The sequence below is a fragment of the Oryctolagus cuniculus genome, chromosome X (assembly GCF_964237555.1).
Source record: "Oryctolagus cuniculus chromosome X, mOryCun1.1, whole genome shotgun sequence".
NCBI lineage: Eukaryota > Metazoa > Chordata > Mammalia > Lagomorpha > Leporidae > Oryctolagus > Oryctolagus cuniculus.
Genome location: NC_091453.1, coordinates 107,143,106 through 107,170,170, shown reverse-complemented (window position 1 = coordinate 107,170,170; position 27,065 = coordinate 107,143,106). Strand labels below are relative to the sequence as shown.

Genomic DNA, 27,065 nt, shown 5'->3' with positions numbered 1-27,065 from the left:
GATCTTTTGAGTGACTCCATAGTTTCACCACTTCCAAAATGTAATATAGTTGTAGGTAGCTTCTTTAACTTAGTAACATTTATTTAGTTTTCCTACATGTTCTTTTGTGGCTTGATAGGTCTTTTTTAGTGCTGAGTGATATTCCATCATCTGAGTACACAACAGTATATTTATCTATCACCTGCTGAAGGACATCTTGGTTGCTTCAGAGTTAAGAATACAGCTTGTATGAAATGTGTGCAGGCTTTTTGTGGGTATAATTTTTAACCCCTTTGGGTAAAGTCCAAGGAGCATGATTGCTGGATCCTGTGGTGAGCGTATGTATAGTTCATAAGGAACTTCCAAACTGTCTTCCAGAGTACCTGTACCACTTTGCATTCCCATCAGCAGTGAATGAGAGTTCCTGTTGCTTTACATCCTCACCAGCATTTGGTGTTAGCAGTGTTTTAAATTTTCACCATTCTAATGTACAGTAATTTCTCACTGTTTTTTTACATTTTAAATTCCTTGTTCGTTGAAAGATTTGTTTATTTGAATGGCAAAATTACAGAGGCAAAGCAGGGTGGGGAGAGAGAAGTATCAGTCTTTCATCCTCTGGTTCACTCCTCAAATGTCTGCAACAGCCAGGGCTGGGCCAGGCTCAAGTAAGAAGCCCGGAGCCAGGAATTTCTTCTGGGTCTCCCATGTGGGTGACAGTGGCCCAGGCACTTGGACTATCTTCTGCTGCTTTCCCAGGCCAGTAGCAGGGAGTGGATGGGAAGTGGAGCAGCCAGGACATGAACCAGAGCCCATATGGTATTCCAGCTTAACATGCTATGCCACGATCTGCCCCCAGATTTTCAGTTCCTTAATGACACATGATGAATATTTTTTCACATACTTAATTACCATCCTTTGGAGGATACTTAAAATAGTTTGTGGAATATGGATGCTATGTAAAAAATATTAATGAAGTTCAAAAACTTTTTGCACCAAATGTCTTTTAATTCTGCTTTTCCACAAACATTTTGAGGTACCCTTGTATAGCTTCTTTGGTCCATTTTTAAATTGCTTTTTCTTTTAAAAATTAAAAAAATATTTTATTTATTTGAGAGAAAGAAAAGGAAGAAGAAGAAATCTCTTCCATCTGTTGGTTCACTCCTCAAATACCTACGACAACCAGAGCTAGCCGGGCTGAAGCTGGGAGCTGGGAACTCAGTTTAGGATGTGGGCATTGCAAGTGGCATCTTAATCATTGTGTCAAGTGCCCACCCCTGTTTGTTTTCTTTTTTTTTTTAAGATTTATTTCACTTATTTGAAAGACAGAGTTACAGAGAGAGGTAGAGAGAGAGAGAGAGAGAGATCTTCCATCCGAGAGAGAGAGAGAGATCTTCCATCCGCTGGTTCACTCCCCAGATGGTTGCAATGGCCAGAGCTGTGCTGATCTGAAGCCAGGAGCCAGGAGCCTCTCCCGGGTCTCCCACGTGGGTGCAGGGGCCCAAGGACTTGGACCATCTTCCACTGCTTTCCCAGGCCATAGCAGAGAGCTGGATCGGAAGTGGAGAAGCCAGGACTAGAACCGGCACCCATATGGGATGCCAGCACTTCAGACCAGGGCTTTAACCTGCTGTGACACGGCGCCGGCCCCTATTTGTTTTTTTTTTATTGTTGAGTTTAAGAGTTCTTTGTAGGTTTTGCATAATGATCCTTTAGTCAGTTATGTCTTCTGTAAAATTTTCTCCTAGTCTGTGGCATTCTTCTCTTTCTCTTGACTGAATTGCATTTTTGTTGCTCAGTTTCCTATCTTCTCATCTGTGACAGTTCCTCACTCTTTGCTTGTCTTTTATGACCATGACAGTTAAAAAATATTTATTTATTTAAGAGGGAGGAGGGAGAGAGAGAGGGAACACTTCTTTCTGCTGGTCCACTCCCCAAATTCTAGCAGTGGCCTGAATCTAGGTCTCCTATGTAGGTGTTAGGGACCCATTTACTCGAGCCATCACCTGCCACTTTCCAACATCTGCATTGGTAGGAAGCTGGAATTGAAGTGGAGCTAGAATGTGAACCCAGGCCCTCCAATATGGGATGCGGGTGTCTTAACTGATGACGTAACCACTATGCCAGACTCCTGCCTCCTTTGACACTTTTGAGGAGTATTCGTCAGTTCCTCTGTAGTTTCTCTTGGAGTTTCTCTAATATTTTCTCATGATTTGACTGAGACGATGCATATGGGGGCAAGAATACCACAGAAAGCATATTATATCCTCACTACATCATATCAGGGAGTATGTGATGCTGTTATATTTTATTACTGGGGAGGAAATGTGATCACTTTGTTGAGGTGGTACCTGTGGGGAGCAACTGGGAGCAACTCGGACTAGACTGTTACTGGAATTAAGACTTATTCTATGCATCTGCTCTCCCACAATATGGCGCTGGGAGAGGAGTAACAGCTTCTACACAGCTGCCTCCAGTTCAACCAATAAACTGTAGGACCTGCTCCTGATTGGAGGAGAGCAGCGTACTCGGCGTGTGGGTAGCAGAGTTGGGATTGGCGGAAGAGGACTATAAAGGAGGAGAGAGACAACATGCACCAGGAACATCTATCTGAAGGAACACCTGTGCAGCCCCCGAGAGAGCCGGCCGGCGGTGTGCCTCTCCCCCGCGGAAGTGGGGAAAGTGGCAGGGGGAACCGCCCTTCCACGGAGGTGGAAGGGTCGGTAGCCAACCCGGGAAGAACCAGCAGCAAACCCGGGGAGGGCCGAGCAGACAAAAGAACAACGCAGGGTCCTGTGTCGTTCCTCCACGAAGACGGGGAGCGACAGTACCTGCCGGGTTTCTCTACCGTGAAGTTACCATTTTGATAAATAATCTTGAAGGAGATATTCCCAGAACTTTGACTCCACTGATTTTTATCATCTAATTGATGGAACTTCCCTGCAAGAGTTAGTACTGTGGTGTTTGCCTCGGGACAATTTTGTGTTTCCCTCATTCCATCCAGAGTTTTTGATTGGGATTTTTCTGTAAAAAGAGCTACTCTTTTCTCTAGTTGATTTATATATTCTGTTATTTATCAATATGTACTTGTAGTTTTTATTTTGTTGAGTTATAATCCAGTTTTGTCATTATTTTGTTGTTGAGGTTGTTCCATAAAATAATTGTGTTTTTGAACTGATGGAAATGAATTAAAGTGAAAAGCTCATTCTTAGGTCTTGATTTTACTGAAAAATGAGAAATGTGCCATTAGTAGATAGTGTGCTGATAATGCTTTATCACTATCATTGTAGCTGATAGTTCTTCGTTTCCTAACTTATATCTGTCTGGTTGTATCTGTAATCTTAACTGTCTTATCCTGCTGAGATCGAGGTGGCGGCCTCTGCACAGAATAGAAATTGCCTTCCTAATGAGCTTCGTAGCTCTCATTATGTGATATGAATTTTATTAATCATTCTTATAAGCATATTGGTATTATAAGTATTTTATGAAGTGGAAAACACTAAATAGTGCAGTCTAAAAGTCATTGGAGCATCTTCTCCACAATGAGACTTAGTAAACTATTTCTATTAACAAGTTTTCCTATGCTTCTACTTCCAGCAAAATAATGACAAACAGATATATAGAGCTTTTAATAAAAATTGAGATTATTTGCTCTTTTATTGTGTAATGTTTGAGAGTAATAATGACATCTAAAGTCAGAATTTTTGAATATTCTGAGCTGAGATTGTTTTATTTCTTTTCCTTCATATTTTCTAGATAGGTTCAGCCAACAGGTTCAAATTACTTTTTGAAGAGAATTGAAAATCTGAAAGAGGCCGGCGCCGCGGCTCACTAGACTAATCTTCTGCCTAGCGGCGCTGGCACACCGGGTTCTAGTCCCGGTCGGGGCGCCAGATTCTGTCCTGGTTGCCCCTCTTCCAGGGCAGCTCTCTGCTGTGGCCAGGGAGTGCAGTGGAGGATGGCCCAAGTGCTTGGGCCCTGCACCCCATGGGAGACCAGGAAAAGCACCTGGCTCCTGGCTCCTGCCACCGGATCAGCGTGGTGCGCCGGCTGCAGCGCGCTGGCCGCGGCGGCCATTGGAGGGTGAACCAACGGCAAAGGAAGACCTTTCTCTCTGTCTTTCTCTCTCACTGTCCACTCTGCCTGTCAAAAAATAAAAAAATAAAAAAATAAAAAGAAAAAGAAAATCTGAAAGAATATTGTTTATAAATCCAGAGAATTATAAATTGAGGTAGATTTTCAGGTATGATTTGTTGAACCAATTGCATTATATTACCACTATACCTGGTAAATGAAGTTCATGATGGTTGACATTGATCCTAAATAAATTAACTTGGATAAATTAGTTTTAATTTACTCTTGCTTAAAACAAACTAAATCATCATGATTTTTTCTGTTTTTGAAAGTCCTGGAATTGGCCTTTAGTGCTTTCTTCAAATTTGAATATGTATACCTTCAAATAAGTATAGGCTAAATGTTCAAATACTTTACTTTCAGAAAATTAATTTGAACTATTATTAATTTCTTTTCATTCCAACTGAGAAAGATAAACTATTGGTAATTTATAAAATTTATTTTCCATACTGTCACATCATGTTCATCCATCTGAAGTAAAGACAAAATTTGTTTCATTGCTGTGAACATTTCTCATTTTACTCAGCCATCACATTATAATAGCCATATGTCATAGCACCCTACAGTTAGGAAGCACCTTAAAAGTCATTTACGCTAACTTTTCTTGTAACTAAGAAATTCCATTTTAGCCATCCTTTGAGTATTGTTGTGTTGGGATCTTATCCTACTCAGGATAGTTCATTTCACTGTTTTATGTTGTCTGGCTCTCAGAAAATGTCTTATTTGATGTAGAAGCTCCTTGATAAAAGATACTATTTTATTCATCTTTGCATCCCTGACACTGGCTTGCACATAATGTACTAGGCACTCCGTGCATAGTTGTTAGATTATGTTGAGTAGCAATCGCTTTCTTGTAACTCTCCACATTAGTTTTAACCTTATGGAACTAAAAAGAATTTAATTCTTTCCTAGTTGATAGGCTGTCACATATGTGAATGCCACCATTATGTATGTCTTTAGTCTTTACTTCTTTAGACACTGTGAGAGCTCACAGATCTTTAACCACCCTGGTCATCTTAGTTTATCATCCGCTCTTAAAATATGATACCAAGGTTGGAACTCAACCTTTAATAAGATAAAATGGATGGGACTGTTGATGGTAGACTATTGGCCTCTATTAGACCATTAATGGCTAATTTATTAAAGGCACTAGGTTAGGTACTGTGAAATCAAGACAAAACATGAGTTAGACATCTGTTCCCCAGACTGCTATTTTTAAATGTTTATTTGTCTTCATCCACATAGAGAAGGGGAAGTGGAGAGAGAGAGAGAGAGAGCACGAGCGCCTCCATTCTCCAATTCCTTCAACACCCAGGACTGGGCTAGGCCAAAGTCAAGAGCCAGGAACTCCATTCAGGTCTCCCATGTGGTGTCAGGGGCTCAAGCCCTTGAACTTCTCAAGATGCATGAGCAGGAAGCTGGAATGGATACAGAGGAGCTGGGACTCGAATCTGCACTGTGATATGGGATGTGGGAGTCCCAAGTGGTGGCTTAACCCACTGTACCACAATGCCCACCCCACCCCTGTTGTTAATTTTGTCTGTTGACTGTTAAATTGTATTTTTTAAATGATAGTGGAGTAAAATTTTAAATGTTACAAATAATTTTTCATACTTCTTTAAATGTTTAATAATACCCTACATTTAACTTGTGACAGTTTACCAATGTCTTCAACTATATGGTCACATTTAATCCTGAAGGTAGGTAATATCAGTGTCATTTATAGATGGAGAAAATATGAATAATTCACCCCTAAAAAGTTATACAACTGGTGAAGTAGCAGAACCTGGATTTAAATCTGGGTCTTTCTGATTCCACTAACTTTTCCCATACCCCAACAGCTACTATTCCTGAAGGTCTCATTTGAACATTTCTCCTGACTTGAAGGGAAATATACTTGTCGTGTTGCTATTCCTCATTTACCCCTCATGTTTTAAGAATGCATACACTTACAACAGTTATTAGAATTAATGTTACTCTTCCTTTCATAATAGCTGGTCTTTACCTGTTATATGGACATAAAATCCTAAGTAGATTGTGCAGATTCTTTTCTATTACCAGGGATGAACGAATTTTGAAACATCTTTTCAAAAAGAAAAGAATAGAAAATCATCCTCGCACCTGAAATTTGTGTCCAGTACAAATTTTTTGAACTCTGGATATGTAACTGTGATTGATAAAGTATGTTTGATTCTTTCATATCTATATCTATCTACCTATAGAGATAGATATAATTATAGATGTGTATACAGATACAGCATTTATTGTAATAAAGCAACATGGCCTTGGTTTTCCCATGCTTCTGCAGCCTTGATGTACTTGATTTGGATAAAATGGTCTGGAGTAATTAATGCCTTTGTTCTTGTTTGTTGTTTATAGCTTGGTATGATGGAATGGATTGAACCTCCTAAACGAGAACGCAAAGCAAACTACGCCGTGGATGCCTACTTTAGAGAGGCTTTGCGTGTCAGCGAGCCAAAGATCCCAAAGGTAAACTGCTGCAAGGCTGGTTTTTATGTTCTGAAGATCCCTCTTCTAACATGTTCTGTGATTCCGATTTAATTATATTATTGCTGCGTCATGGTCGCTGTAACAGTTCGAAGATAGTACTTCATATGGCCCAGCTGTATCAGTGGAATTTTATTGTATTCATTTTCCATATGTATCAGATAATTATTTTCATCTTATGGACAGAAAACAAATATATGTATATGTGTAACACGTTCTCCTCTCTCAGGCTCCACGGCCTCCGAAGCAGCCAAATGTTCAGGATTTTCAATTTTTCCCACCACGTTTATTTGAGCTTTTGGAAAAAGAAATTCTTCATTATCGAAAGACAATAGGCTATAAGGTAGTTTTTCAGTATTTCAGATTACTATAATACAATATTTTAAAATAATATTGTCTGTTTAGCTAGACTATTAATTGTTTCATTTTAACATGAGAGAATGTAAGAGTAAACCAAAACAGTGTTTTTAAAACCAAAGAAGAAGGGCAGACTTTTAGCCATGAAGATGTTCATTAACATACTGGTTAAGGTGCCTGCGTCCCATATCAGAGTGCCTTGGTTCAATACTTATCTCTGGCTTTGGACACCAGCTTCCTGCTAATGCAGACCTTGGGAGGTAGTGGTGGTGTCCCAAGAAATTGGGTTCCTGCTACCCACGTGGTACACCTGGATTGATTTTCTGGCTTCAGTTTGGTCTAATCCCAGCCAATGTGGGCATTTGGGGAGTGAACCAGCTAATAGATGATCTCTCTCTCTGTCTCTCTCTCTCTCATCTGTCTTTCTGTCTCTCAAATAAATTAAAGAAGAAAACAAAGAAGAGGTTTAACCATAAATAAACTGTTCAGTGACTGAATCACCAATAGGATCATGACTAAGTGGCATTATTGGAGAATTATCCAATATTTGAAAATAGTAGTAATCATATGATTTTAATAATGCTAGTGTTTGAATGTTCAAATAATATGTACAAGGATGAATAAGTCTGTGGTTGATTAGAATTGAATATTGATATATGATAGGAAAATTTTGATCATTTCCTGGATAGGACCAAGAAATAATATATTTGTGCTTATTGCTTATAAGTTGATTAAAGCTCTTTGGTGGTTAGTGCATTGTGGTTATTTAGGTATTAGATAATTATAAACATGATAACTATGTAATTTTAAAATGGTTCCTTAGAATTCAAAAATCTTTAATTTATATAGGTAGATAGGAACTCTTTTAGTGAGTGAAATTTAATGCTTGTCATGCTAAATTTGTCATATTGAGAGAGTAAGCAGTACTAAGTTATATTTTGATGTTAGAATTGACTTCGTAGTGGGTGAAGGAGATTGACCCAAAATATAATAATCACTAGTATTAACAAAATTATAAAATCATTAACACTGTTTTAATTTTATGAAATTTTCCATTTTATGAATCAGAAACTGTGTTTTTAAGATTATTTTTTGGAGTTTTATCACCATTGGAACTATGACCAATGATTTTGATTAGTAGCTGGAATGTGCCCAGGAAAGCTGCAGGTAGATAAGATATTTAGTTATTACATTTATATTTTGGAATTAGGGCGGATCTCTAGAATGTTTCTAGTGCTTGTCCAGGGTGAGTGCATTGCTATTTGTGTCAGAGTAAAACAAAAGAGAAAAAAAGCCTTGCTTGCCATTTGCTTATGAAAGTTTAAAAATTTGAGGACACACTGTGGCACAGTGGGTTAAGTCACTGCCTGCATTGCCGACATCTGATATGGGCACTGATTCGAGTCCTGGCTGCTCCAATTACAATCCAGTTCCCTGCTAATGTGCCTGGAAAATCAGCAGAAGATGGCCCAAGTGCTTGGACCTCTGCACTCACGTGGGAGACCCAGAAGGAGCACCTGGTTCCTGACTTCGGCCTGGCCCAGTCCTGGTTGTTGTGGCCATCTGGGGGTGAATCACTGGATGGAAGATGTCTCCTACTGTCTATCCATCTCTCTCTGTAACTAGACCTTTCAAACAAATAAATAACTCTTTTAAAAATTTTTAATAAGAGCTAAAAAGTTAGGGGGTATGTCAGCGGGTAATATTATAATCTAGTTAGGGAAATGTGATTAAGTTTGAATGTACGGTTTTCTCTCCATATCTGTGGGCTTTGCATTTGCACATTCAGCCGTGGATTGAAAATATGGCAAAGTACTGTATCTGTACTGAATATGTACAATTTTTTCTTGTCATTATTCCCTAAACAATACAGTGCAACCACTATTTATATAGCCATTGTCCTGTATTAGGAATAATAAGTAATGTCGAGATGATTTAAAGTATATGGAAGGCGCCGCGGCTCACTAGGCTAATCCTCTGCCTGCAGCGCCGGCACCCCCGGTTTTAGTCCTGGTCGGGGCACCAGATTCTGTCCTGGTTGCTCCTCTTCCAGTCCAGCTCTCTGCTGTGGCCCGGGAGTGCAGTGGAGGATGGCCCAAGTCCTTGGGCCCTGAACCTGCATGGGAGCCCAGGAGAAGCACCTGGCTCCTGGCTTCGGATCAGCGCAGTGCGCCGGCTGCAGCGGCCATTGAGGGGTGAACCAACGGAAAAAGGAAGACCTTTATATCTGTCTCTCTCTCTCACTGTCCACTCTGCCTGTAAAAAAAAAAAAAAGCATATGGAAGGGTGTGTGGGGTTCTATCCAAATGCTACATTATTTTATACAAATATAAGGGACTTGAGCATCCGTCCTGGAACCTATCCCCCATGGGTAGCAAGAGATGACTATTTTTAAACCAACATGACTGGATCAAATCCTTTTTTGGAAATTGTAGAAGAGTAAAATAGTTATAGTTGAACTGTCAGAGCAGCCATAAAACCACGTTCAAAGACAGTGAAAACAATGCTATGTCAGAAAAAACATAAGCTACAGGTTAAAAATGCAAAATAAGAGTAGTAAAATTAATAAGTTAAAAATATCTCACAAGGTAAACAAATATATATCATCTCACTAAGGTTTGTAATGGTCTTAGGTTTAGAATGCTATTTTTTTGTTACTTTTACTGACTTATTAGTGAGACAGGAAAATTAGTTGAAATGTTAGACTTCCATTAGTAATAAACCAAATGCTTGTGTAGAGCATTTTATAATTTACAAAATGTTTAACATGTACTTCGTTTGATTCTTATCGTTCTCATGAAGTAGGTGTTACTACCGTCTGCATATAGCAGGCGAAGGAATGGAAATTCAGAGTGAAATAACCTTGTTCCAGGTCACGTAGCTGATAGGGTTGCATCAGCGCTGGTCTCAAACCCTAGTTCTCAGGATTCAAGTGCCTGTGCTCTTTCCACCCTGACATTCTAGGCTATTTCTGCTTGTGATATAACCCTGCATCTTTCTACAGTCCTAAATAAGGACTGTGTTTATAGTGGTGTGGCAGGCTCTTTGGGAGATGTGCCAAGTAGTAGTCAAATAGCAGCAATAAAAAATCATCTCTGATGCTAGAACTGTTTATGCTCCTTCTTTGGAGATCCTGAAATTTTGTTCCTTGTGATAATTACAGTGCCCACCACATTGTGGCCACAGCTCTGATTTGAATGTAAACATTGCCTTTCATTACAGGCAGTTTGTGGTTAGGGGTGAGGTCTTACAGTGACTGTTTGGGTGGGGGCCAGCTGGCAGACGATGGAGGAGAGAGGAAACCTTAGAAGACGTAGGAATGCAGGGACAGCTGCAAAGGGCAATGGAGAGAGGGAGGAGAAGGTGTGAGAAGAGAGGAACAGGACGAGAAGGGAGAGGGAAGAGGACATGGAATTCCTGCCAAAGCACCCTGCTGTTTTCTCTTCACCTTATAGAATGAAGCAACAGGAGATGGGGGAATGAGCGAAAGGATAACTTTTTGTTTTCATTTAATAGCTATTTATTGAGCACTCCTCTGTACCATGTGCTGTGTTAAGTGCTTTGGATAAACCAGTGAATGAGATGGACAAGATCTTTCACCTCCTGGAACTCACATTCTATTGGAAGAAACAGACATTGAACAAGCACAGTATAAGGATGTTGTTATTTGTGTGCTTCTGTGCAAAGGGTGCTATGAGAGAGTTTAACCTGGGTATCTAACTTGGCCTGGGCGATCAGGGAAGTGTGCCCTAAGGAAGTATCATTTAAGCTGAGATTAGAGACATGTAATAAGCCATATGGAGTGTGGGAGAGGAAAGCTCAGGCAGAGGGCATCTCCTGGGCAAAGCTGTTGAGGTGGGCAGGAGGATGGTCCCTTTTTGGAATTCCAAAAGGCCAGTGTTGCTAAGGAGGGGTGAGGAAGAGAGCTCCTTGAGATGAGGCTGGTGAGTGGCGGAGTCAGATCATGTCATAGTCATGAAGTTGAACTTTAGCTTTAGAGCAAAGGCACACCACTGAGATGTTTGTAACTTAGGGAGTTGAGTAAATGGTGAAATAATAACAATGGACACTTACTTCATCCTTACTTGTATTACTTATCATTCCAAGTTCTTTATAAATATTAACTCATTATCCTCATGACATCCCTGGTTCACATTGTTCTTTTATGGGTGAGGAAACTGGTCATAGAGAGCTTGAGCAGTTTGACCTGAGAAATTTGCACAAGGTAATATGACTTAGAAGTGTTAAAGTGTGATTAGATTTACATCTTGAGAAGATCACTCTGCAGTGTAGAGAATGGCGAGTTTATCCAGAGACACCATTCAGGAGGCTGTTGAAGTATCAAAATGAGAGAAGATGGTGGTGATGTGGACTAGTGGTGGACATAGCAGGGGATTTGATATACTTTGCCACTCCTAGCCTTGTGCACTCTTCAGCCCCATTCTGGATTGCCTCTGTGTTGTTGTCTTAAGGCTTGCTTGGGTTCTCTCTATGCTGAGAGTTCTCTCCAGCTGAGAATTTACCAGACAAATGTGAATACATCCTGCATGTTGGTTCTTTGTGAACCTTGACTCCTCTATTCTTTGCCAAGAACTTAAGGACTTAAACTCAGTGGGTTTTTCAATTGAGTAAGTTTGCATTTGAGTTCAAAGTATACAGAGATCTACATGGTGTGTTAATCATTGTAAAACCCTTCTTTCAAGGAGGATGTGATACATAGCTGTTAGACATGTCTTCTCAAGAGATAGCGAACACAGATTTTTCTACATCTCCAGAAAACTCATCAGGCCCACAGAGTGAATGGAGCTCTAGTTTATTCTTAGATCAACAAAACCGCTATAATGGAGTTACCTGGTATACACAGTCAGGATCCCAGAAAGGGACTCTGTTCCCACTTTCTGCTTAGAAGATTGTTAGCCAAGGGGGCTTAGGTGTTCATGTCTGGGATACTGCGATTCTAGTGAGATTTTGTGTACTCTGAGTCCCCAGAGTGTTATTCTGTAGTGATTTGGGGGTGGGGCTAGTGAGGGGCTCACTAGATTGGAAACAGTTGATGAAGTTTTCCTTGAGGACCTGCTTCATTGTATTTCTATTTTCGATTTTGTTGCTTCCCTAGACCCCATATTCAACACAACAAGATTACATCAACATTACTGATAATAAGATCTAGAGCTGAAAGGGTTGTTTTATTTGAAGCTGAGAAAATTGCTTTGCTCTAACCACTTGGTGGCTAGCAGTGCATTATATGTCAGTTCTTCCTGCTATCTAAGCCTTGCCCTGTTGCAAGTCAGGCATATTCAGACGCTTCATTGCTTTCACAACTTAAAAGGAGTTGTTATATAATGCATTCAATTACATGTTCAGTAAAAATCCTTACATTTGAAGAGGATGACTTAATTGAAATCTCAATTGCAGCATAGAAGTGCAGAATATCTGGGAGTTCCATTCATTCTAAGACCTGGAGTGAAAGTTTTGCTGTATTTGAAGCTGAAGAAAGCTGAAGAAAGCTGTAGAACATTCACCACTGAAGAATTCTTTGGGGACTAATATAAACATTTGACAAATGGAGGAAGTTCCATAATCTTTGTGAGTTTTGGTAATATATGTGTGCCATCTGTTTTGTGGTGGTAAGACCAAAACACAATGAGCTGATTTCAGGTCACTGTTTTCATTTTGTGTGCTTTTATATTTAATTCAGTATTCCATAATTCTATGAGATACTTGCTAAACCCCTTCTAAGAAATAATACCCCCAGATTTTTTTCACTAGTTCATGGAACACAACTCTTAATCAAAAATTCTTTAGGGTCTGGCTAGAAATCCAAATACTAATTGTGATGCTTCCTTTTAAAGGATAATTTCTTTTTTGTATTGCTGAGGACTATAGTAAGACATAAAGTATGCATATTTCAGGTACCTCTTAGGTATCTGGTCAGTACTAATGTTTTATAATTTATCTACCTAGTTCTTATATAGCAACTTTTTTTGCATGGCAGTCCAAATTTATTGATCTATTTTTGCTAAGCTATGCAAAATTGCAGCACTTTACATTTTTTAAACTTTTATTTAATAAATATAAATTTCCAAAGTACAACTTTTGGATTATAGCAGCTTTTCCCCCCATAACCTCCCTCCTACCTGCAACCCTCCCATCTCCCGCTCCCTCTCACATCCCATTCACATCAAGATTCATTTTCAATTCTCTTTATATACAGAAGATCGATTCAGTATATATTAAGTAAAGATTTCATCAGTTTGTACCCACACAGAAACACAAAGTGTAAAATACTGTTTCAGTCCTAGTTATAGCATTACTTCACATTGGACAACACATTAAGGACAGATCCCACATGAGAAGTAAGTACACAGTGACTCCTGTTGTTGACTTAACAATTGACACTCTTATTTATGACATCAGTAATCACCCGAGGCTCTTGTCATGAGCTGCCAAAGCTATGGAAGCCTCTTGAGTCCACAAACTCCAATCTTATTTAGACAAGGCCATAGTCAAAGTGGAAGTTCTGTCCTCCCTTCAGAGAAAGGTACCTCCTTCTTTGATGGCCCATTCTTTCCACTGGGATCTCACAGAGATCTTTCATTTAGGTCTTTTTTTTTTTTTTGCCAGAATGTCTTGGCTTTCCATGTCTGAAATACTCTCATGGGCTATTCAGCCAGATCTGAATCCTTAAGGGCTGATTCTGAGCCAGAGTGCTGTTTTAGGATATCTGCCATTCTATGAGTGTGCTGTGTATACCACTTCCCATGTTGGATTGTTCTCTCCTTTTTAATTCTGTCAGTTAGTATTAGCAGACACTAGTCTTGTTTATGTGATTGCTTTGACATTTAATCCTATCATTTTGATCAATTATGAACTGAAATTGATCACTTGGACTAGTGAGATGGCATTGGTACATGCCACCTTGATGGGATTGAATTAGAATCCCCTGGCACGTTTCTGACTCTACCATTAGGGGTAAGTCCAATTGAGCATGTGCCAAACTGTGCATCTCCCTCTTTTCCCACTCTTACATTTAACGGGGATCACTTTTCAGTTAAATTTAAACACGTAAGAATAATTGTGTTAATTAAAGAGTTCAACCAATAGTATTAAGTAGAACAAAAAAATACTGAAAGTAATAAAGTAGTAAGTTGTTCCTCAGCAGTCAGGAAAAGGGCTGATCAAGTCACTGTTTCTCATGGTGTCCATTTCACTTCAACAGGTTTCCTTTTAAGTGCTCAGTTGTCACCGATCAGGGAGAATATAGGATATTTGTCCCTTTGGGACTGGCTTATTTTACTCAGCGTGATGTTTTTATTTTTTTTTTTTTATTTTTTGACAGAGTGGACAGTGGTAGAGAGAGACAGAGAGAAAGGTCTTCCTTTGCCGTTGGTTCACCCTCCAATGGCTGCTGCGGCCAGCGCGCTGCGGCCGGTGCACTGCGCTGATCCGATGGCAAGAGCCAGGTACTTATCCTGGTCTCCCATGTGGTGCAGGGCCCAAGGACTTGGGCCATCCTCCACTGCACTCCCTGGCCACAGCAGAGAGCTGGCCTGGAAGAGGGGCAACCGGGACAGAATCCGGCGCCCCGACCAGGACTAGAACCTGGTGTGCTGGTGCCGCAAGGCGGAGGATTAGCCTAGTGAGCCGTGGCACTGGCCAGCATGATATTTTCCAGATTCCTCCATTTTGTTGCAAATGACTGGATTTCATTTTTTTTTTACTGCTGTATAGTATTCTATAGAGTACATATCCCATAATTTCTTTATCCGGTCTTCTGTTGATGAGCATTTAGGTTGATTCCATGTCTTAGCTATTGACAGCACTTTACATTTGACCATTCCAAAGTAATTGAAATATTAGGTTGGTTAATTTAAATACTATGACTTCCTGTTGTATCAAAGCACAATCTTTACCCTCAAACATTAATGCCTACAAAGCAACTAGGCATTGTTAAATAAAATAGCTTTAGTTACTGCAAATTAGGCCTCGTGATCAAGTACAGTGATTAAAATCACTTCCCACATTCACATCTATAGTACTTTCCACCATTTTTCATCACAACCAAAATGTTACACATGTGAAACAATCACTTAAAGGCAAAAGTAACAAACACCAAAAGTATGGTGTTGCAAATACACTTGTGTGTGAGCAGGCCAGGGATTCATAGTGAGAACCTACAGCAGCAGAGGCCTGAAGATGATTTATAAAAACTGTGAAATCATAAAACAATTGCATTTCATATGCATATTTTGTTATAGACCCCCACTGTACACACAACTATAAGTATCATTCCCCATGTTGACAGAAAAAGAAACATAATAAAGTTTTACAAATTCTGGACATTTCTTTCCCAAAAGATATTAAAGGCGGTATTTTTAATCTAAGACGTACTGAAAAGGCTATTGTAATTTAAATACAAGATCACTGTCTCCACAGGTTTTTTAAAAAGTGAAAAAAAAAACCTATACAGTTGTGTTTGTAGTCAAAGCACTTATTTTGTATAATACAATGATAATGAACTTGGATTTTTTTTTTTTAAAATTGCAATCAGCTTCAAGTATCAAAGAAGAAAAATTACCCTCAGTAGTAAATATTGGAACTCTTTGGACTTTCTCATTATGCTAAAATAGTGATGCTTTTATGATTTACATTACTGTACTCTCCAATACAAAGCATGGGTGTGTTAAGGTGTACAGTACACCATTTTCTTACACATACAATCTTGGTGGATGGAGAATCTCTCTTAACAGTAATACTGGAAGTAGCCTCTGGTTTTACCAGCTGCATACTCTAAGGCTATTATATAAGTAAAATCTCTCTTGTGATACTGGAAAGTGATTAGTGATGTGCAAACTGATTACAGTTGCTTTTTGTCCCAGGATACCACTGTGGGAAAGTCCATTTAAGATGTTGGTAGGTTTAACAGAGTTGGAATGCTGGGATTGTTGAGTTGGACAATGGTTCTTCAGCCCTGGCTCACAGCCACAACACATTTTGTAGACTGAAGTAGCTGACGTAATGACTTTTTGCAGGCCTTCCCAGGCACTGGAGTTTTTCTGTTAGTTTGCTGCACTAGGTCATAAAAGATCACATTATTATGTGTTTTTGATTTTGCAGAAGATTCTAAGAATATGCAATTGTTCCTTTGTTTTGCTAGATTTTGACCTTGTTCCTTTCCTACAACTCTTTTGCATCTTCCAGGTCATACTTGTTACCAGTCAGAATCATTGGAACACCATTAGTGTCTTTAACTCAAAGAATTCTGTCCTCTAGGATCTTGTAAATCATCAAATGTGGACTGTGCTGTGATAGAATAAACCAGTGCAAAGCCTTGTCGCTGCTTTAAATTGTTCCATTCCTGCAGTATTTAAGACTTCAAGCATACACTTTTGTGCATCTACTCGACTTCCTTTCTGTAAGAATTGTCTACCAGAGGATCATATTTTTCAACAAAAATTCTTTGAAGAAACCCTACAGTCAGAGCAGACTTTCCATTGCCTCCTGAGCCAGGAACGACTAGCTTATATTCATGCTCAATGCAAACTTGTCAAAATTTAGTACCTCTCACGCTGTCACCAGCTCCCAGCAGCTAGCATCGCCCTGCGCTCCTTGCCCCCTCCTGGTAGCTCTGCATGATTTACTTGGCTGCCTCTCTTATATAATATTTTGAAATCATTTCAGGAAGTTTGATGCTGATAAAAAGCCTCATGGAGTTAAAAAGTGAGCATCTTTTAAAAATTATGAATATTAAGGAATTTTTTGATAGGAGAAGATACAGGAATTTAGGAATTTTGAGCTATTTCTGTTCTAGCCATTTTAGCAGCTATGAATTTGAGTAATTTCTAGAGTTAAAATAGTGAACATGGCAGTAATGAATTTAGTCCTAAGTTTTGCTATGTTAACATGTCCAGTGGATATGGATGAAATTGTCTCAGTGGATCCTAAAGTCTAATTATAGTTAATGCATAATATTCTGATTTTCCTTTTATTAGAAATTTCAAGGGCAAATTTTTAGTATTGGGAAATCTACATAGTAATAAAAAGTTTATATTGCAGAGGTTATTATCTATATTCTGTTATAAATTAAATGTTCATAAAATATTTCAGTTTGTTAAAATATGGCTTGTTGGACATGAGCATTTTGAGGATATTTGATAGAGAAATATCTTAAGATCAGAGGTTTTTCAAAATTAAAATTTGAAGTCACAGATATTTCACACACCAGCAATTAAAGTGTCTTATTAAACATTTGAAGCTATGTCGGTAGTTTTTTCCAAACATATGAAGAATTTTCAAACATGGAAAAGTGTTGACATAACTGTGTGGTGAACATACGTATTATACATCATATATGTTCTACAATTCCATCTTCCCACACTTGCTTTTTCACCTATTTTTCCATTTTTGCAGCTCTTCCTCAGATCTATTTTATTTTTATGCATCTCAGAGTTGTAGACTTAACTGTATTTTACCCAGAAACATTTAAACATGCATATTTGTTAGTGAAAGTACAATATCCTATACATTATATATATTTAAATTTTATTTAAGGTATACAAATTTTATAAAGATTTATTTATAAGCAAAAGTGTGACAGAGAGTAGGGGAGGGACAGAGATCTTCCATATGCTGCTTAATCCCCAGATGCCTGAAACAGCCGGGGATGGGCTGAGTTGAAGCGGCCAGGAGCCTGGAACTCCATCCTGGTCTCCCATATGGATGGCAGGGGCCCAAGTACCTGAGCCATCTTCCAGTTCTTTCTTGGGTGCATTAGCAAGGAACTGGAGTGGAAGAGGTGCAGCTGGAACTTGAACTGGCACTCTGATATGGGATGTCCACATCACAGGCGGTGGCTTAACCTACTGCACCACAACACTGGTCCTTCAAAGTTCAATATGATTTTCAAGGTAAAACTTATATACAATAAAATATATAAATCTTAAGTGTGTCATTCAGTGTATTTTGACACATGTATACATCTATATAACCTTATAAAGATATAGACTATTATTGTCACCCCAGAAAGTGCCTCTTCCCCATCAAATCCCCATATATACTCCTGAGAGGCAACCACTATTATGACATTATTTTCCTCGATAGGTAGGGTTTATTTTTTTGTTCTAGGATTTTACATCAATGCAATCATACAGTATATTTAAAGCTTCTTTCACTTAATATTTTAGAGAGTCAGCCATGTTGTCCCATGTATCAGCCAGGAATTCATTCCTTTTATTGCTGAACATCATTCCATTGTATGGATAGCCACCTTTGCTTATCTGTTCTCTTCTTAATGGACATCTGGGCTGAGCTCTTTTCCGGATTTTGGCTCTTATGAGTCAAAATGTTGTGACCATTCTTCTAAAAGTGTTTGCATAGATGTTTTCTCTCTGTGTAAATATTTAGGAATGAAATTGCAGGTGTTCCTATAATTTTTAATTTTAATTTAAATATTTATTCATTTGAAAAAGAGAGAGAAGAAAGAGAGAGAAAGAGATTGAGAGATCTTCCATCCACTGGTTTACTCCTCAGGTGGCTGCAATAGCCAGGGCTGGGCCAGGCTGAAGCCAGGAGGCAGGAGCTTCATCCAGGTGCAGGGACCCAAATACTTGGGTATTTTTTGCCTCTAGTTTTTTTGGTATTTAGTTTTTTGCCTTTATATTTTTGGGTATCTTTTGCCTTTAGTCTCTTTCCCACTTGAGTCCACACGGCACAAGGCTTACAGTTGAAAGCAATATGTTTTGACACTTTACTCTCATGTTCAGAAGTCTCCAGTGCCTAGTCTGTGATTTTAAGGTCCTCTAAATCTGTCTCAGGCTGGCTTTGTTTCTTATCCTTTCCCAACATAAACCCTTATATGCGCCCTCTTGTCCATTGCTGCCTTTATGCATTTGCTCATGCTGCTCCAGCCTAGAGTTATTCTTTCCCTTCTTCCCTTCTCTCCGAATTTTGACAGTGCTTAAGATAATGCCCCAAACTCAGCAACTAGTTTGTGAACCCCTTGTGGTCAAGGAACATGTTGAATATGTCTTTTGTGTTACAGTCAGTCCTTATCATAGTGCTGTGAACATCATGGACATTTAATCAATATGTAATAATTTGGTTGTCTGGTACTGATGATTACAAATGAATTTGCTTTTTCAGTATTTCTTTTTAATGCCCAGTTACTGGGTTTTGTTTTTGGAGAGCTATTGGATGCAACAGCTTTTTAAAAATACTAATTTTTAATTCCAATGTTATAATTGGCAAAACGCTCTGCAATGTATGTAGCTATGAGAAAAATGCGTTCTGCTATGTATTATAATTACATTGTAGTGAAACCATAGCTATCTGCTACCCCCCCAAAATAAGTAATTTATGATATTTGTTCTGTTCCAAACTACAGAAGGCTTATTGCCAACTCTTTATTTTCATGTCTAGTAGAATGCTATAAAATATACTTTACATGTTTTGTACCTGTCCTTTTAAATTAATGTGCTGCGTTGTAGCTACAGATGCAAGTGATGGAATGGACTTTGAACTGAGAGTCACAGTTTGTCCCCCCATACAATGAATGCTGTCTATACTGCTGAACTACACTTTATAAGGGTACTTCCAAAGGTTCATGGAAAATGGAATTAAAAGATAGATATTTTGTGGTGCAGAAAGATTCCGTGTGAAATATACGCTTTCCATGAACTGTTTTTAAGACCTGTCGTATATGCTCACTGTGAAACCCAGAGGCCATTTGGGCTACAGTTTGACCAAACATGTGATGGCTTGCTTGCTTGGAGACCTGAGCCTCTTTTGAACTTGAGCTCTCTTCTCAGTTGTCAGTACGTTTGCAACTCTATGCCCAAGCACCTTGCATAATTTCTGTCCATCACTGCTTCTGTAGTCCCTTTTCCCTTGATGGTTGGTCCCAGGACAGCTGTTTGTGTGCAGTATTACTCCCTTCCCTCTTATATTTTCTATTGCCTTTTTTCCCATTCATTATCATGTCACTTAATACAGATTTTTCCATTTCTGAAAATATTTATTTGAGAAGCAGAGTATGAGCAAGAGAGCAAGTGTCCTCCCCCACCTGCTGGTTCACTCTCCAAATGCCTGCAGCTGTGGGGCTGGGCCAGTCCGGAGCCTGAAACCAGGAACTTGGTCCAAATCTCCCAGGTGGATGACAGGGACCTACCTACTTGAGCCATCACCACTGACCCCTAGGGTGTGCATTAGCAGGAAGTTGGAATCAAGAGCTAGACCTGTGAGATGAACCTAGGCACTCGGATGTGGAATGCAAGGTGCAGGCAGCCTAACTGGTGTCTTGATTGGTGGCCAAATACCTGCCCCTAATTTTCTATTTAACATAAAATGTCCTCCTTTTACCTATTCTGGCAGGCAATAAAACACTCATTTCTTTTCACACATTGAACTGATCAAAGGATTGAATGAAATCTTTAGATGCATTGTCACCTCTCTATCCTAGTCTATTTGACTAGAACAATGTAGGCCAATTTTTTTAACTGCCAAACTTTATTTATTCTATGTACTATTATAACATTGCGCATATATACTTTATTCCACAGTATAATCAAATCTAGAATATAATGTGGCATTCATTTACTAAAGGGTTTTAACTCTAAAATACCATGTGGCATTCTGGTTAGGACTTTATATTGCATAGTGTTGAAGTAAATCTAAATGTTGTTATGTGTATATGTACTTTAACAATTTTTCTTATGTAGGTCCCTAGGAATCCTGATAACCCAAATCCAGCTGTGGCTCAAAGAGAAGAACAAAGAAAGATCGATGGAGCGGAACCTCTTACACAGGAAGAGACTGAAGAAAAGGAAAAACTTCTCACACAAGTAAAGTATTTTAAGTGGCTGAAATACTTCCAGTTGACTAATAGAAAAAAGGAAAGAGGGAAATACAGATCACATTTTTTATTGTATGAGCCTACTTTTCTGATTTGATATATCAACAAAACTTAGGCTATTTTATAAACACATGTTTAGACTAAATATCTCTTTTTAAAAATATTTATTTTCTTCTACTTGATAGAGAAAGAGAGGAAAGAAAAAAAAGAGATAGATATAGGTGTCTTCCATCTGCTAGTGAGAGGATCTTCCATGCGCCGATTTAGTCCCCAAATGCCACTATTAGCTAGGGCTAGGCCAAGCTGAAGTCAGGATCCCGGAACTCCATTTGGGTCTCCCACGTGGGTAGCAGTGTCCTAAGCACTTGAGCTGTCACCTGCTGCCTCTCAGGATACATTAGCAAGAAGCTGGATCTGAAGTGGAGCAGCCAGAACTTGAACTGGTACTCTGAATATGGGATCCAAGCATCCCAAGAACAGCTTAACTCACTGTGCTATACCATCAGCCCAATATCCTTATTTTTCAAATATGTTTTATGGAATACGCTCTTTTGGAAATACTAGAAAACACACACACAATACACACACACTATAAATGTCAATTATGTGATAAGCATTTTACTGATTGTAAGATTGGTGAATCTACATTTGAATTATGGCAGATGGTACTCACTAACATACTGAAAATTTTGGTTTATTCTATTAATCTCTTATTTATGAATAATTTTATTATTTTCAAAATTTCTTTTTTCTTAGAAATTTAACACAATGATGAGAAACTTCTGAAACTATTTTTATAAAGATTTATTTATTTATTTGAAAGGCAGGGCTACATAGAGAAAAGGAGAGACAGAGAGATCTCCCCAAATGGCCACAACAGCCAAGGCTGGGCCAGGCTGAAGCCAGGAGCTTCATCTAGGTCTCCAAGTGGGTTGGATCATCTTCTGCTCTTTTCCCAGTAGCATCAGCGGGGAGCAGGATCAGAAGTGGAGCAGCTGGAGTATTGAACTCTGGCACATATGGGATACTGGCATTGCAGGCTGTGGCTTTAACTGCTGTACCACAACACCAGCCCTAAACTTTATGAAACTTTAAAGGTGATTGTCATATAATTAAAAGTTACCTATTATTAAATAGGAACATTTCCATTTGAACAAAGTATTAGTACTTTCAAATCCTTGTTACTTTAATGAGTTTCACGAGTATCATAAATCCTAATTGTAGAAGATAAGAAGTTTCAGCATAAAAGACTCTTGCAAAATAATAAAAATGTTTGTACTATATGATTACACCTTCGTATAGAAAGTTGCCAGCCTGATTTATTTATTCAATAGTTTTTTTGAAGAGTGTAAATAGTAAGAAATGTTGCACATTAATTTTTGAGAGATAATTTTTATATTTATATATTATTTACTATATAAGCCTTTTCCTTGTTAGAACATTGAAGGAATTTATACAAATAGTATTCATAAATTTTTGAGCCAGGTGTCTGAAAGTCATAAAGTTTAGTTTGAAAGTATAATTCAGTTGTCTCAGTATTCGGATTTAGCACAGAATAAAATACTTACGTATTCATGTTCTAGTTTTAGAATTGATTTCCTGAGCACACAAATAAAGTTAGGGCCTAAGAACGCTCCATGGGGACCAGTGCTGTGGTGTAGCAGGTAAAGCTGCCGCCTGTGGTGCTGGCATCCCATTTGGGTGCTGGTTGGACTCTCAGCTGTTCCACTTCCAATCCAGCTCTCTGCTATGGCCTGGGAAAGCAGTAGAAGATGGTCCAAGTCCTTGGGCACCTGCAGCCGCATGGGAGACTCAGAAGAAGCTCCTGGCTCCTAGCTTTGGATCTGCGAAGTGCTGTCCGTTGTGCCCAACTGGGGAGTGAACCAACCGGTGAATGGAAGACCTCTCTTTGTGTCTCTCTTTCTGCGTAACTCTGACTTTCAAATAAATAAATAAATCTTTAAAAAAAAAAAATAAAGAACGCTCCATGGCTTGCAGTCCATGGTGAGTGTACAGTATAATGTGAAGAGCAGTCTCAACTGAGGTAGTGCTATAGTTTAGTTCAATAGAATGTTTTGCCCCTTCTAGTAGTTAAATTCATTTATTAATTTTTAGTCATCATTCTTTGTTGCTAAATAATTATTCTTTTTTTAAAAAAATCATGACAGTCCAAAGGAGCAAAATGTGAGGTCATCTGAAATCTTTTTCAACTAAAAGCCAAGGATAGAAATTTGTAATGTTAAGTGTATCACTCTTATGGGGCTGGCGCTGTGGCATAGTGGGTTAAGCTGCTGCCTGCAGTAGCGGCGTCCCATATGGGTGCCGGTTCGAGTCTTTGCTGCTCTACTTCCGATCCAGCTCTCTGCTATAGCGTGGGCAAGCAGTGGAAGATGGCCCAGGTCCTTGTGCCCCTGCACCCACGTGGGAGACCGAGAAAAATTCCTGGCTCCTGGCTTCAGATCGGCACAGCTCCAGCCATTGTGGCCAATGGGGAAGTGAACCAGTGGATGAAAGACCTCTCTCTCTCTCTCTCTCTCTGCCTCTCCTCTGTCTGTGTTAACGCTGACTTTCAAAAAAAAAAAAAGTGCATCACACTTATGGTGGAAAACATGTTCTTGGTCCTGTGATTGTGTAGATGTGCTAATAATGCCAGGAGATTTAAAAACACTGACTAAATTGTTGTATATTTTAATAGAGAAATTGAGTGGGCCTGATAATGTACTGTTTATGGAAATTCTATTCATGAATACAATTTTGGACAGACATTATTAATTCACAGTAGTTTAAAATTATGAAAAGAACTACAAAAGTTTATTTTTTTTGCATTCTCTTGATCATTTCTCAGTGTTATTTTGATTTAATGTATCTACATTCCTATCTTAATTTACATGGGAACAGATCTGTTTAAAAAATTCATTGAAGTACTGTAATATCAGGACTTTAGTGTTTATATTAGCATATTTATTTTAATGCACTTGTAATGTAGTAGAGATCTGTAAAATAAACTGAATTAAGTATGCAATATCTTAGAACTTTAAATCAACTTTAAGTACTTGAAGAGGAGTACATTCTTTTCATAATAGAAAAGCAGTTGTTTCTATAACAGTTGTCACTCAACTTTTGATTCCGACATAAAAAAGTGCAATTTTATAAGGAGGAACATTTGAAACCTTTTGACTTATTTTTAATATATCACTGTATAGAAGTACATAGGTTAATAAATGGATTTATTAATTTAACTTCTATTTAACTCTGTGGTCACAGGGTTTCACAAACTGGACGAAGCGAGATTTTAATCAGTTTATTAAAGCTAATGAGAAGTATGGAAGAGATGACATTGATAATATAGCTCGAGAGGTAGAGGGCAAGTCTCCTGAGGAGGTCATGGAATATTCAGGTTTGTAAATGCTTTGAACCATGATGTTTTATTTTAACCCTATTCATTTGTTTAGCATCACTTTAATTGTACGTTTGTTCCAGAGATATTTTAAACTTTGATGATCAAAATGGGTAAAACAGTTTTCTGTGAAAAGATGGTAAGATTTATCATAACAGAGTGAGTGCTCTGGGTTCTAGTAGTTGGCTCATACAGCCAAGTAAAACTGATAAAACAAGGGTGGTTATTGAATAAGTGTGGACAAAATTCATTTCCTACTTTCCCACCTCTGGATTTGGTCTGCTTCTATTCCGGTCATGAGACTTCAGGTTCAGGTTCAGGTTTTCTTTTCTAGGTTATCCTTGAAGTAGCCAGTTCCTGTTAAGCTCATCTAGATGCACAAACATAGCCAGGGTGCCAGGCTACTCCAGACTGATTATATGAGTCCTGTTATCTTGAGGCAAGCTGGAATAGATCTAAAAATGTTGCCTAAGTAAGTCTATTGGTTGATCATGGAATCATCCTCTCTCTCTTACTTAGCTGTGTATTTGGTCTTTTTTTTTTAAGATTTTATTTGACAGGTAGAGTTACAGTGAGAGGGAGAAACAGAGAGAAAGGTCTTCCGTCCGTTGGCTCGCTCCCCAAATGGCTGCAACAGCTGGAGCTGTGCCAATCTGAAGCCAGGATCCAGGTGCTTCTTCCTGGTCTCCCACGTGGGTATAGGGGCCCAAGCACTTGGGCCATCTTCCACTGCCCTCCCAGGCCACAGAAGAGAGCTGGATTGGAAGAGGCACTGGCCCCTGTCTTTGGTCTTAATCAGAATAGTTTAGCTGCTGAAGCATGTGGAGTTAATACTGATTCCCACATCACAGCATATCCAACCTCAGGCTTCTGAAAAGAACTCTTACTCAGAATAGGTAAATATGTCTAGCAAGTTTTCCATATGTAGAACATAGAATGTTTCTAACTTCCAAATAGCTCGAGCTGTGAAATTTGGTGTGAATATCAGGTGTTTAGAATACAGAATTCTTTTTCCCATAGAAGCAATGTGACAAAGTAGTTTCAGGTTTTAGATGTCTATGTTTCTAGCCTATTTAACCTAACCACTGAAATACTGTGTTTTGGCAGAAGTAGGAAAGAAATACTACAATACCAACAAATATACCAAAGATTAGCACTGAGTGGGAACACTTTTGCTTTATCTAGAGTGCTAATGCTTGAATAAATCCAAGTTTGGAGAATATGTACTTTTTTTCTTTGGGGAAACTGAAAGGATCTTCTGATAACTCCTGGGGACTTTAGACGTTTCCCTTGATAGCAGCATGCCATTATGATTACTCTTAAAATTTAGCACTTAAGCTGAGGGCATTTGGAAGCTTAGGAGAAAAACAGGAGAGAGAAATTTTAGCAGCAGAGGTTAAATGACAAGAGTGTGAAAGCTTGGGTGCAGAGGGATTTTTCACAAGTTTTGTCAGAAGATATGAAGAGAAATGCAACAAATGCAACAGAGGCCCACATGTTGGGATGGTGCGGCCATGGCGTTCTTCGACAAGAAGCACCGGAGACAAGTTTCAGAGAACATGTCCGTTTATTAACAATCAAGCACAAGCTTTTTTTTTTTTAACTTTTTTTTTATTTAGTAAATATAAATTTCCAAAGTACAGTTTATGGATTACAATGCCCCCCCCCCCATAATTTCCCTCCCACTCGCACCCCTCCCATCTCCTGCTCCCTCTCCCATTCCATTCACATCATGATTCATTTTCATTTATCTTTATATACAGAAGATCGATTCAGTATATATTAAGTAAAGATTTCATCAGTTTGCACCCACACAGAAACACAAAGTGTAAAATACTGTTTCAGTACTAGTTATAGCATTACTTCACATTGGACAACACATTAAGGAGAAAGATCCCACATGAGAAGTAAGTATACAGTGACTCCTGTTGTTGACTTAACAATTTGACACTCTTGTTTATGGCGTCAGTAATCTCCCTAGGCTCTAGTCATGAGTTGCCAAGGCTGTGGAAGGCTTTTGGGTTCGCCGACTTCGATCTTATTCCAACAGGGTCATAGTCAAAGTGGAAGTTCTCTCCTCCCTTCAGAGAAAGGTACCTCCTTCTTTAATGGCCCCTTTCTTTTCATTGGGATCTCACTCACAGAGATCTTTCATTTAGGTCTTCTTTTTTTTTTCCCCAGAGTGTCTTGGCTTTCCATATCTAAAATACTATCATGGGCTCTTCAGCCATATCCAAATGCCTTAAGGGCTGATTCTGAGGCCAGAGTGCTGTTTAGGACATCTGCCATTCCTTGAATCTGCTGTGTATCCTGCTTCCCATGATGGATCGTTCTCTCCCTTTTTGATTCCATCAGTTAGTATTCGCAGACACTAGTCTTGTTTGTGTGATCCCTTTGACTCTTAAACCTATCAGTATGATCAATTGTGAACTGAAATTGATCACTTGGACTAGTGAGATGGCATTGGTGCATGCCACCTTGATGGGATTGTATTGGAATCTCCTGCTTTTAATAGGCAGGCAGAGAGGGCATAGCTAGTTCAGGGCAACACTAATTCTGTAGGATAAAACTGATAGTGGTGCCGCTAGCTATCCTTCTCCAATCAGCTTGAAGGTCACGTAGCCTAGTAGCCTTCTTGGTGGTCCTTATGGGTCTGGGCCACACCCAGGAGCCATTTACATGACTGACAATTACAAGGTCCTTCAACTGGAATCGGGGGTGGGGTGAATGTACCTGGGGCTCCTGCCACCTGCCAGCAGTCAGGGCAGATGGTCCTTCCTGGGAGGCATAGTGTGCCATGCCTTCTTAACCTCCTGCGTGGTCTAGCCAGGCAGTCTCCCAGCC

General features: G+C 39.1%; 1 protein-coding gene and 1 pseudogene across 15 annotated transcripts in view; one reads left to right on the top strand and one right to left on the bottom strand.

The window, feature by feature from the left end:
- The window catches only part of SMARCA1 (SNF2 related chromatin remodeling ATPase 1), a 98,001-nt gene that overhangs the window by 51,638 nt on the left and 19,298 nt on the right, over nucleotides 1-27,065 (top strand). For 12 of the 15 annotated variants that reach the window (XR_011385338.1, XR_011385339.1, XM_017349732.3 and 9 more), the window contains 4 exons: nucleotides 6,490-6,600; nucleotides 6,848-6,961; nucleotides 20,691-20,813; nucleotides 24,089-24,221. Coding sequence is in view for 13 of the 15 variants with exons in the window: in XM_017349732.3 (XP_017205221.1) it covers nucleotides 6,490-6,600; nucleotides 6,848-6,961; nucleotides 20,691-20,813; nucleotides 24,089-24,221 (481 nt within the window). In the remaining 2 variants the exon portion in view is untranslated. The remainder of the gene's footprint in view (nucleotides 1-6,489; nucleotides 6,601-6,847; nucleotides 6,962-20,690; nucleotides 20,814-24,088; nucleotides 24,222-27,065) is intronic. The other 3 variants (XM_070066462.1, XM_017349738.3, XM_070066463.1) reach the window with 1 other exon arrangement.
- On the bottom strand, nucleotides 15,941-20,153 carry LOC103351990 (ras-related protein Rap-1b-like; annotated as a pseudogene).